The sequence below is a fragment of the Staurois parvus genome, unplaced genomic scaffold (assembly GCF_062004578.1).
Source record: "Staurois parvus isolate SC_StPar_1 unplaced genomic scaffold, SC_StPar_1.0 ptg000059l, whole genome shotgun sequence".
NCBI classification, from domain to species: Eukaryota; Metazoa; Chordata; class Amphibia; order Anura; family Ranidae; genus Staurois; species Staurois parvus.
The window spans coordinates 7830641-7843898 of record NW_028317855.1 but is presented as its reverse complement, the minus strand read 5'-3'; the positions used below and the strand labels follow the sequence as shown (position 1 = coordinate 7843898).

Below are 13258 nucleotides of genomic sequence, written 5' to 3'. Positions count from 1 at the left end.
GTTGTGCAAGGGACTGCCTGTTTTTATGCTATTTGAATATATTGTTTAGAGTTTTGATAAATCTAAGGGTAACCACACACATTACAATCAACCCTAGAGCAACAAAAACTATGCAATATCAGGAATTATCTGTCAATGAATTTGCATCCAGTCAGGCAGGCCTTTGTACTACATATTTGTTGGCAGATCTAAAGGAGATTGCAAAATGAGATTTTAACACGTTGTGAGCTCAATGGTGCCCATGCAACTATTTATTTTCTGATCGATCTCTCCCAGTAAGAATAAACGATCTATAGTCTACAACCCATTCGAACAATATGCCACACATAGCGAAGTTGATTTCATTTGTTAGTTCAGAAGTGATCGTAAGTTATCAATCGCATCTGTTTCCAGTATGCAATCTCATTATCTAACTGATCATAATATGATCTTATTTATGAATGATCAGTGATTAATGCAAAATTATAGATAATTTTCCGCACTGGCCAATTGACTGGGTTTGATTGAATCCGATCTCAATTGAATTGTATGGTGGCCATACATACTTCAATTTATTTTTCAATAAATGCATGATTAGGTCAAAACGATTGAATTGATACATGATTGAATAGCCATACCTTTCCTTCCAATGATTTAGACTCAGTTTTAATCAGATTTGATCAAACTGGGTTGATAGGCCAGGATAGATTATTATTGATCCTTTTTCTTTGATCGACATCACTGAAAAATTTATTTCATGAATATGATCGTATTTTGATTGATCAGATTGTGAGATTCAGTACTGGACACTTTTACCCCCTTCCTGCCCAGGTCATTTTTCAGTTTTCAGCGCTGTCACACTTTGAATGACAATTACTCAGTCATGTAATACTACTCAGATTAAATTTTTATCATTTTTTGAGACAGATAGAGCTTTCTTTTGATGTTATTTAATCACCAAGTGTTTTTTATTTTACTAAGTAAATGAAAAAATACTGAACATTTTGAAAATAAACAGTTTTCTTTCTGTTACAAAATTTTGCAAATAAATAATAGTTCTTCAAAAATTTAGGCCAAAATGTATTCTGCTACATTTCTTTGGTAAAAATAACCCAAATCAGTGTTTATTATCTAGTCTGTAGGAAGGTTATAGAGTCTACAAACTATAACATACATATATATATTTGAAGATTGATTATTCTTGATATACTGACTGCTTATCTCACCATCACCTCCAAATGACCCGTTTTTGGAAAGTAAGCAGTCCAAGGTATAGTGAGTTTTTTGGAAAACGAAGAAATTAAATAAAATGTTTTTTTTTTCTTTCACAAAATTGTAATTTTAACAAGTTCTTTCTCACAAACATCATAAGTATACTTAGAACTATACACAAAAAAACCATTCTGCTACTCCCCCGAGTATGACGATACTATGTGTACGAGACTTTTTCACAGCCCAATCACATAGAGAGACCCAAAATCCAAGGACCACCTTAAGGCATTCTCAGGGCATGAACTAAGCATCTAATGTACTATCGATCACATCTTTGGAAGTCCTGGAGCACCAGGACAGTGTAAACACCCACAAAATTATAATATTCTGGAGAGTAAACACCCCAAGATGTTTTTAAGAGGCATAGTTAGTCTTTTGAAGACTTCGCTTTTTCCACGTTTTTGGAAAATGCTGAAAGAAAAAAACATTTTTTTACATATAGTTACACCCCAAAGCACATTCATTTACTTCTTCCAAGTATGGCAATACCAGATGTATGAGACTTTTTCAATGTTTAGACTGACAATTTACCAAACATTGCATCTTGTGTACCACAAACATCAATCAATACTGCATAGAAAACAATGTATTGTAATGGTTGACTCTTTTCGAGTGATCAGGGAATATACTGTAGTTTAATGTAGCGTCACCACAGCAGTCCCTATTCCTATAAGCCAAACAAGCCTAGTCTATTGGTACGTGGCTTCACCTAGGAAAGCCATGTTCACTGACCAGGAAGAATAGGGGACTGAAGAAAGGAAGAGTAAAATAATTCCTCTGGTTCCAGGAGTACAGTTGTCTGCAGGGGATAGCTGGGACTTGTGTCTTGCAGGATTGTAGTCAGCAGGATGTGCAGATGGGTCAGTTCACGCTGCAGGCAGCAACATGGTCAATAAACAGGCAAAGGATAGGTCCAGGCAGCAGGCAGAAATGTGGTCAGTAAACAGGTCAGGATCAGCACAGGTGGCAGGCAGAGGCAACACTGCACAGGTGTGACAGTGATCAGGAACACTTTTGCTGGCTGCACTGGCTCTGATGACACTGTACTGATGTGGAGGAGATCAGGGACACTGTTTCTGACTGCAATGGCTCTGGTGACATTATCACTGGCGTGCCAGCAATCAGGAACACTGTGACTGGCTCTACTATTAGGCCTCGTTTACACCAGGTGTATCACTGCGTACACTGTGCGAGGGCCATGTTTATCCACATAGGAATGCTTAGATGTTCCATGCATCGCCATGCAGGCAGCCCCATTAATGTTTATTAGGACTCAGAGGCTGCAATGACACAGCTGCTGTTCCCAGTCTGTCTTTGAGCCTTGCACCCGCACTGATGTCAAATTGGGAACAGCACCTGTGTCTGTGCAGCCACTGCCTCCAAATAGACATGAACATAACTACCTGCACCAGGATACACAGAACACTTGTTCACCTGAGTATGGGTAAACATGGCCCTCATGAAGGGTACACATTGATATGCTCCATGTGAATGAGGGCTTATGGTGACACTGGGATTGGTGTGGCATTGTTTCAGGGATGCTGTGACTGGCTGCACCAGTGTGTTGAGTGTGTAAGTGCTCATTTACACTTGTGGGTGTGGGGCAGTAAAACTCTGCTGTTAAGAAACATTTTTACCACAGCTCAAGGGTTTCCCCTTTAGCTGGGAAGGTAGCAGCCAGGGGTGTACACATGCCACTGCGGGAATTATACTGCCTTTTGCTCTTGGTGGGCATTACCACTCACTAAACATAACCTATTCAAGTGAAAGTGGCCTTGCTGTAACTGCATTGCAAGCACGCACATTGCACACATTTGCAATGTAATAGCCCAGCATTTAGAGGGTAAAACTGTTTAATTTAATGATCTCTGAAGAGTGATCTGAACATGGATTGCTATTTAGAGAGCACCACAGGTATGAATGAGCCCTTGTTTTATCCCTTAAATATTTATTGCAGTTTTAAAAAAATTTCTTACACTTAACATAGCGACACTGCACTGCTCTGATGACAATGATCGCGGACAGATTTTTTTCCTTTTTACCTTTTCAGTGTGTATACAATGCCCAGCACTGTACTACACAGTACTGATTGGTCACAGTGATCACATGATACAGGGCGAAACACAGTGGCCCTGCACACCGATCTGTGATACACAGCAATCACAGAATGCACCAGTGAGTGGCCTGGGGTATGTGCATTAGTGCCCATAAGGGCAGAATGTATGGACACCCTCCTGGAAGAGGGAGGCTCTCGCCTGGCTGTGGGGGAAGTGATTAAAGAAGAATTTTGGGATATACCTAACTAAACCTAAAAATGTCCCCACTCTTCCTAACACCTATTCTGACTAACCTGTGCTAGATGATCTGTATACTTGTCTATCTTCAGGCTGCTCTGGTCATGTGATCTCTCCGTTTCAGGCAGTGCTTGCTGCAGGGGAGAGGAGGCTGACACAGGAGATTCACATGACTGGCCTGAAAATAGGGAAGTATATCTTTCTTACACAGGGTAGTTTAAAAAGTGTTACTAAACCCACAACAGTAAAATCAGTCTGTATATGCAGTAAAGCATGCTTGTTATACTGATTGCGAAACCTAAGGGGTTAATCCTCTGCATTGTGTGAAAAGGCTGTTTGATCCTGACTGCTCTGATCCTCCCCTTCTTCCACAGTTCCCAATCTATTTCCTGATAGAACAGAGCCTTGGGGGCAAACTGCACACGCTCAGTTTGGTGTATATTGCTTTTTTTTTCTTCTTGGGAGAGTGCATTTGATCAGCACAGGACCAATCAGCACAGTCCAGAGAGAGGATCAGGGGTTATGCAGCCTCACAGCACAATCAGGGGAGAATGAAAACTCCTCCTACAATCTTTAACCAAGGCTCTGCTGGACAGTGATAAAAGTCGCATGACTGCTCTAACTGCTGGTGAAAAAAAGGTATTAAGCAGTTTATATTTACTAGAATGATTGCAATTCCATGTTCTGTAAACTGTTGGAGGCCAGATATAGTGAATGCAGGGGCCTGGGTTTAGTAACACTTTAACATAGTGTTGCGGGGTGGGGTGGGGGGATCGTTTTTAGGATTAGTTAGGTTTATCCCGCAATTCTACTTTAACTATTAATTGAAATCTACTTCCCTGTGTTTGGCATATCGATTGAATGGTTGGCAGACTATAGATCAATTTTACCATCCAAAGAGATTGATGGGAAAACAAATAGATCATTTATCTAAGTGCATATGGGTGGCTTTATACACACTACAATCCAATTGTACCATCTCCTTTCAATTTACGAAAACTATGTAATATGAGAACCTATACAACAGCAGCTGCAAGGACACAATCGAATGTCAAAGTATGACAAGCAGGCAGGAACATGTGAACAAATCTGACCGTGCAGTGTCTGTAAGTATCCATGCACCTGCCCATAGATGCAGTTGTGTCCATGCAGCTGCTGCATCTAAATCCACTTCTATGGGCTGCCTGTGCTCAGCTCTGCGGTGGATGCAGAAGCAGAAAAAAAAAAGCAGCTCAGTTTGGAAGATGGGTCTCAGCACCCATCTGAATGAGCCTTAGGCTACATTCAAACCAATTCATTTCCACTTTTGAAGAAATTCACTACAGTCCATTTGTCCCGATTTCCCATGAGTCATGTTCATATCTGTGTGTTTTCAACTGCTGCATTTTTTGGAAAGGTGCAGTGACTTTATTGCCAACAGTAGGTTGCGTTTTTGGTTCCATACACTTCAATGGAAATACATAAAAATGCACGCACATGCATTTTTGGTGCGTTTTTCTGCATGACAACAGACACCTCCCTCAGCAACAGAATACATCCCAAAAAAGCAAAATGCATTAAAAAAAAAAAAAAAAAAAAACGCAAACAGCACTGGAAAAATGCTTCAAAAGCAACTAGCATAAGTCTAGCCTTAGGGCCAGTTCACACCATGAGTTGCACAGAAATGCAGTGTGTGTTCCTGTGTGATTCCCGTGCTATCTGGGTGCAGTGCGATTTCAGCCCATTCATTTATATGGACTGCAGTTGTGCTGACCGCAGCAAAAATAGGGCATGCACCACTTTACAAAATGCACAGCAATCGGAATACATGCTACTACTGAACTATGCAATCCAGTACAGGCAAGCGCACTGCATTTGAGATCTGCATTTGTGGTGTCATCAGCATTGCACTAACACCTGCTGCAGATCACAAGTGCAGTGTGTTTTGAACGCAGTGCTGGAAACACACATGGAACACAGGTTTCCGTCACCATGTTCTGGCCCTTAAAGTGACTGTAAACCTCAGACGTGTAATATGAACAAAGCATATCCCTCTATAGTGTATACTTGCCTCAATTAAGAACACTTGCTAAAACTAGAGCATGCAAAATCTAGTGCAACTCTACACAGAAACCAATCAGCTTCCAGGTTTTATTGTCAGAGCTGAAGTTAGAAGCCAATTGGCTGCCATGCACAGCTGCACCAGACTTAGCACCCTCCAGTTATAGTAAATCGACCCATAGGTGTCATTTCTGTCTGCTGCTTTACTCCTCTGCTATTGGCTTTCCTGACACCAAGAGAAAAATGGTGACGAGGAGAGACCTCCAGTAGATTGACAGCCTCAGGTCCATTCCTGGGGGGGGGGGGGGGGGGTCTTACCTCCAATCAGCTCTCAGAGCGCTCCTCGCTGCAGTGTAACTTCTAAACTCTCAAACTTGATAAATTCTGGAATTGTGCTACAACCACAGCAGAAGTAGGGCATGCACCATTTTATAAAACACACAGCAATGGAGTGACATGCTATTACTGTACTATGCGATCCACTGCAGCCATACACACTGCATTTGCAGCATCATTAGCAGTGCAGGGACACCAGCTTCTGAACTTTGAACGGCTGTAGAGAAGACTACAGATACACAGGTACAACTTATGTAGGGTTTTATCTCTCTCACCTGAAGACTGCACTGGCTACAAGGTTTACAACCACTTGAAAAGGGAATTGTACAACCAGATTGTATAGAGTATGGGCAGCTTCCCATGATAACAAAGACACCACCTAACTCCTTTTCTGGAATGTTCACCCCTGAGGCGATCTCATTTTTGCCCCAAGTTACTGGAAGTGAAGAAAGCGGCTGGCACTGGGGGAGTTAATCCGAAGAGCCCCCCACCTCTCCTCAGCTCGCTGTTCTCTGTTGGTATAGAAAGGAAAACTTTCCACCACAGCTTACGGCTCCTTCCTATGCGGCTGCCTATTGAGGAATGTTAGGGGGGACTGAACCATAGTCCTCTTAATTCTTGGGGTGTTCCATGTACTGCTGTTGTGGGGGGGAGCCGGGACACTCCCCCCATACTCCATCCTGGTGTCGCCCCTCACCACCTTACACCGACCCCGCCGTCCCCTCTTCTTACACGAAAGCTGTGATTCGCTCAGCTCGGTGCGCAACAGCGGCGCCCCGTCCAGCCCGAGTCCTCTCCACTCCCCTCTAAAAAATGTTCTCCCCGCCCCCTAACAACGATCACCAAGGACTACCCCCTTCCTCGGAGGCTGGCCCCGCCCATGCTCCCACCCTTGGCTTTCCTCCTATCCTCGGAGCTCTCCGCCCCTCCACCTCTTCCTCTCTGTGCTGCGTGAACTGAAGCGAACTCCTTTAGAAGGAGAAGTAAGCAGACGCGCGGCGGCCGGAGACCTGCTACTACGGACTACTTCCCCGTCGCATGCCCAAGCGGCTACACAGAGCCGGAAAGAGACCAGGAGGTGGAGGAGGCGGCGACGGCTTTGTGTCAGCGCACTGAGGAGGAGGAGAGGAGACTGTAGAAGGGAGCTGAGTGACACGCCGAGACAGAGAGCGCGCGGCTCAGCACGTCCGATGCCCTCCTGTGCACAGTACTGTCCGTCGTGTGTGTGAGGCTCGGCGAAGCTTCCAGACTTCCTGGGGCCGCTGTGTGTGGTTGAGGAGAGGCGCCCGGGGCTGAGTATTCGTAGTGGGGAGAGCCCTTCCCCCGCCCCCTCCTATTCCTTCTCTATGAATTCGGACACCCCGGGGGCGGAATAAGGAACAAGTCCCTCATCTCCTGCATTTCTGACTTTCTTCTTTTATTTCTCTTCCTCCTTCCTTTTCTACTTGTCTTTTTGTATTGCCAAAGACCGAGCCTCCGTTGCCCCCCCCCCCCCTTTTTTTTTTGTATTTCTATTTTTTTACCTTTTTTTTTCTAAGTGTTTTTTTTTTTCGGAGAACTTGGATAATGGTGGGGGAAATGGAAACAAAGGAGAAGCCGAAGCCGACCCCAGACTATCTCATGCAACTCATGAACGATAAGAAGCTGATGAGCAGTCTGCCCAACTTCTGCGGGATATTTAACCACCTGGAAAGACTTCTGGACGAAGGTACGTCGGCGGGTTCGCACATACGGTCATGGCTGCCCTCTAAGGCTCTTGGAGGGGATTGAACGACACCCCTCCCCCCTTGGCGAAGTTTTGGGATTGTGCCGAGTTTGGTTTTTCACTGGAGAGCCCTCCCCACCCCATGTTACTGGCCATGTGACCTGCTGGAATGTGGCTTTATCTGGTGGTTACCAAACTTGTGATGCAATAGGGAGGGGGGAAGGAGCACCGCTGCTATCAAGGGAACAGAACCCTGTGCCTCTTTTCAGAGGGGGTGACGTACTGTTTGTGTGAGGGCCCTTAGGGATCTAGGGGCCCGTATGTACTAGATGAGTGCAAAGACCCCCCCCCTTCTGTTGTCACATAGACCTGGACGTAACCTATGTTTAGCTGTGGATCATTGGTGATATAAAGGGTTTACATAGTGCCTACAGTTTGTATGGCACCCTACAAAATAAAGAGACACTGTACTGTTACAAGATGAGGGTTGTGATGGCCCTGTTCATGACAGCTTACAATCTAAAGTATTATAATACAGGTTTTATATAAATCTGTAGACGTTCTGCAACATAAAGGGATGCAGTACTGTTATAAGATGAGGGTTGGGATGGCTCTGCTCATGACAGCTTACAATCTAAAGTATATAAACTGTAGGATTTATATATAAATAGGAAGGCACCCTAAAACATAAAGGGAGACAGTACTGTTACAAGATGAGGGTTGTGATGGCTCTGCTCATGACAGCTTACAATCTAAAGTATTATAGGATTTATATATAAATATGAAGGCACCCTAAAACATAAAAGGAGACAGTACTGTTATAAGGTGAGGGTTGTGATGGCCCTGCTCATGACCGCTTACAATCTAAAGTATATAAACTATAGGATTTATATATAAATATGAAGGCACCCTAAAACATAAAGGGAGACAGTACTGTTACAAGATGAGCATTGTGATGGCCCTGCTTGTGAGAGCTTACCATCTAAAGTATTATAGTACAGGTTTTATATAAATCTGTAGGCGCTCTACATCATAAAGGGATAATGTACTATTACAAAACGGGGGTTTGGATGACCCTGCTCGTGAGTGCTTGCTTTCTAAAGTATTACAATACTGGATTTATGTAAATCTGTAGGTGCTCTACAACATTAGGGGTGACTGTACTGTTACAAAACAAGAAGGTTAGGAGGGCCCTCAGAGAGCTAGGGGCCCATTCATGCTAGATGTGGGTCAGACAAGTGCTGAGACCTTCCTTCTGGTCCTATATTGACTTGAACATGGCTCACTAACTAGCTAGCTGTAGATCAGTACTATTATACATGGTTTATACAGTGCCTGCAGTTAGTATGGCACCCTACTAAATAAAGGGAGACATGTACTGTTACAGCATGAGGGTTAGGAGGTCCTGCTCATGAGAGCTTGCAAACTAAAGTATTATAATACAGGATTTATATATAAATATGTAGGCACTTAAAACATAAATGGACACAGTACTGTTTCAAGATGAGGTTTATGAGGGCCCTGCTGATGAGAGCTTACAATCTAAAATATTATAATACAGGATTTATATATATATATCTGTAGGAGCTGCACAACATAAAGGGATATAGTACTGTTGCAAGACAAGAATGTTAAGAGGGCCCTCAGGGAGCTGAGGGCCCATTTTTGCTAGATGTGGGTCAGACAATTGCTGAGACCTTCCTCCTGATGTTATGTAGACTTGAACGCGGCTCACTTCTATCTAGCTGTGGATCAGTAGTAATATATGGGATTTATATAGTGCCTACAGTGTTTATGGTGCTCTACAAAATGAGGGCATATAGTACTATTACAACACAAGAAGGTTAAGAGGGCCCTTAGGGAGCTTGGGACCCATTTATAATAGATGTGGGTCAGACGGGTGCTGAGACCTTCCCCCAGATGTTATGTAGACCTGAACACGGCTCACTTCTATTTAGCTGTGGATCATTAGTAGTATTATACAGGATTTCTATAGTGCCTAAGGTTTGTACGGCGCTCTACAAAAGAAAGGAACACTGTACAGTTACAAGATAAGAGGGTTAGGAGGGCCCTGCTCCTGAGAGCTTAGTCTAAATGGAGTGAGTGTTTTGACTTGGCCAGTAGCTGAATGAGGGCGGTGGTTGTAAAAATGACTCTAGGCACAGGGGCCCTTTGATGCCTGTCACCCACTGTCTTTGTTGGCATGTTAACAGTATGTATTTGACATGTAGGTAGAGTGTTGCTCTGAGAGTTCACTACCACATATGAACACTAGGCATATTCCTTGCCCTCAGCCTGTTAGTCAGGGATGTTAATTTCCATGTGCTGGGTTAGCCCTGTATTATTACCCAATTGCCAGAGGCTAAGCTTCTTTTTATTGCTGCATTCCTGTCTTGTTCTAGCCATATTTTTTCTTTTTTTTGAGCAGCGTTTCTTTTAGATGTTATGTGGTCTGTTTCTTGAGTTCATAGCCATTTGCTGCACTTTATTGCCATCATGGCATATGGTCTGTGACCAGGCCATGTCGAATCACTGCTATTTGTTTAACTGGGAGATCTGAAAATTGCTGCTCACCATGTTTCAGCAATTTGCCCCATGAATGTGGTTGCCCTGGTGAAGTGTGTTATTTGTAGGAAGTGTGTTTGTTTTGTTTTTTTTTGTCGTTTTGTATTTGTGTAGTGGTCAGAGAGTAGATTCATAAATATGCTGAATGCTTCTAAGGATAGCTGTTATGAGAAAAAAATCATCTTTGTAAATTCACTGCAAGAAGCACACAAATCATGTCTTGCTGGTGGTATTGATCTGGCTTGCTGAAGAGAACAGGCGTTTTATTGTTTTTCCTTGTCATGTTCTAGACTCCAGTGATCTGAGGTTAGCAACAGCAGCAAGAAGCAAAATTTTAATCCCTTTTTATATTGCTCGAATGAGGATTGTAAGTGGATAAAGATGCTAGCTGATTCTCTGTGCATGGTATTTTCTTGCGTCACTTACTCGATGGTATTGAAAGCTGTAATACCAATTTATATTGTGTCCTCCTTAGGATTATGTGTAGACTGTGGCCTATTATGTTTTACTTGTACACTTGGTAATTTAGGATAAAAGATGAACCCACTGCCAATCTTGAGTAGAATAAATACTTCACACTTTGTAACTACCACACTCCTTTTCTGGTTTAACTTTGTGCTGAGCAGTAGGTTTATTGCATGATAAATGGTGTAGTCTGAAATTCCTAAGTGTTCTAGTAGTAGATAAGATGCGCTAGATGTGACATGCTGGCTTCAAAATCTATACTTTACCTTTACGAGATACCCTTTTGTGTTTTTTTGCATTGTTTACATGTGTTTTGGAATGTACTCAGTCTTCGGTAAAATAAAAATATTGCTTAATGAAAGAGTGGTTGCATGAATGTGGACATTGTGTAACTTATTTTGCCCTTAAATCAATAAGAAAATCTGGGAGTGCTAATGGACATACAGATTATGCAGACTTAGCTAGATGCATTTATGGCTAAGACTGTTAAAGCCTGAACCAGAGTTGGGGTTGGCAGACCTGGTCTTTGTATGTTAAGGTTTTATCTTCATTGCATAGATCCTTTAATATACTGCTCCTACTAGTCAGCTGTATCTTTAGGCAAATGTCAATTCTATGTATTTTTATTTCAATATAATTGTGCTGATTATTTGTCAGCTTGACCTCTGCTATCTCTCCATAGTCATTTACAAAGGGTGGGTCCTCACACAGTCTTTGCATTTTTTTTTAACAAGGGGGGGGGGGGTGACTAGTTTTGCAGCTGTTAGTGAACCCAGTGCAAATGTTTAAATATTTGTTTTACAGACATTGCAGCAAACTGTTCATTTATTTAAAAAAATACACCATTATCGTCATAGTGTAGGAAAATGTGAATATATATATATATATATATATATATTTTTTTTTACATTCTGATTCATTGCAACAGGAGTTTCATAAGGATGTAAGCATTGCTTATTGAGGAATACTGTTCTGTTTGTATTTGGAGCTATCTTTCAATAACGGTATTAACTCCAGTATTGTCTTTAAGAACCTAGAGATTTCTCCATAATTTTGTTCATCAGTTACACTGTATTAGTATTTAATGCCTGTCTCGGTAAGATCAAATTAAAGTAACTGCTGCCCATATTCATTTTTCAACATCAGGGCCTTCACATAGTCTAAAGGAAGTGGCATGGGGAGCAGGCCAGTGTAACACATCAAATGGGAAATAGGAGTAACGTGTAAATGTTATGCATGACCTATTTACATAACTTGAGACAATAGTCAAAGAAGGCAAGGAAGTGTGTAAAATCACAGAAGCAGACAATATCTTCTTAGGGTAGGAAGTTAAACTGGTGTTTTAAGGGACACATGCAGCCCTTCTCAGCTCTTTGGTTCTGTACTTTAAACTGAATAATGCTCCAACCTTAAGCTCATCTGTCGTTCTTTTAAACATATTCTTTGTGGTGTTGTTCTGTAGTTTGGTGTTGGGTTATGTATTATTGCCCACAATAACATTATATTCTGAGAGTAAACAGAGTACACTGAATATATTTTGATCTTTATAGATGTATGGTACTTAAATCTGTGGGGCCTTGAGCCTGACCTTTCTGAGATCAGACCAGTGTAACAGTTTATTTTTATACATTTAGAAACATTAGCTTTTACATTGCTGTCTTGCAGTTTATTCCAGTTGCAAATGCTCTCTTGTCATGTACAAGTTTTCATCAGAATTGTGTAATTTAGTTCTTAAGCTGTGCCAAAATGATAGCCCTGTGTATATACATAAAGCATACATTGAAGTAATATTACAGCCAGGATAGCTGCTTAAAACAGCAAAGTTCTTTTGTTACCTGCAGTTATTTTTTGGAGGTTATGTTTTATTAGCTTGTTAAGTACTACAGAGTGTGTTGGTTTTATATAAGGAACAAGACCGTCACTTGTTTTTCTTGAGCTACAGATATGTGCAAAGATGGCATCTTTATATTAATATCCAGAATGTCTGTGGTAAGGTTTAATGTTATTTTGGTAACTACGTTTCTTCACTTGAGCTCCATTTTTTTTTTCTTCATTGGTTAAGAGTGGAATATTTAGGAGGTGCCTGTTTGCATGGTTCAGCAATATATTATTTCAACATATTTTGCAGCTGAATCTGTCAAAATTGTACTTGCATTGGTAACATGGTTGGCATGAAGTCTATACATGTTTTGCCCCTTCTGCACTCCTGTATAGTTTGGAATCAGCTGTTGTCTTTAGCCAGAGTAACTTGATGCCACAGGCTCAGGCTCTTTAAAGGGCTTGGTTGATCTTCCTGTTTGTGTGTGCTGGGCTGTGCAGGCTGTAGGAATCTGTGTAAATGGAGGGGGAACTTAAAACTTCCAGGAATGCCCAACAACAACATGCTGGGAGGGAAAAACCCTGCATGAAACAAATCTTTTTTTATCTTTGCTTTGGAGTTTAAGCCACTAAGGGGCGCCAGTATGTTCTGTACAGTTTAAGATGAATGGAATTTGTGTTTCATAAAAACTCATTGACAGTGGGTTCTTACAAAGACCCTACTGTGCAAGCTCATTTCTATGTATTTATTTTCACATAGTACACAGTGTAAAGGCCCTCAATT

At 41.8% G+C, this 13258-nt stretch overlaps 1 protein-coding gene across 9 annotated transcripts in view; it reads left to right on the top strand.

Moving 5' to 3' along the window:
- The first annotated feature begins 6844 nt into the window (after window positions 1-6844).
- QKI (QKI, KH domain containing RNA binding) overlaps window positions 6845-13258 on the top strand; it is a 273632-nt gene continuing 267218 nt past the window's right edge. For 3 of the 9 annotated variants that reach the window (XR_016311503.1, XM_089668601.1, XM_089668600.1), the window contains exon 1: window positions 6847-7629. Coding sequence is in view for 8 of the 9 variants with exons in the window: in XM_089668601.1 (XP_089524727.1) it covers window positions 7488-7629 (142 nt within the window). In the remaining variant the exon portion in view is untranslated. Of the gene's footprint in view, window positions 7630-13258 lie in introns of all 9 variants that reach the window. The other 6 variants (XM_089668597.1, XM_089668596.1, XM_089668599.1 and 3 more) reach the window with 4 other exon arrangements.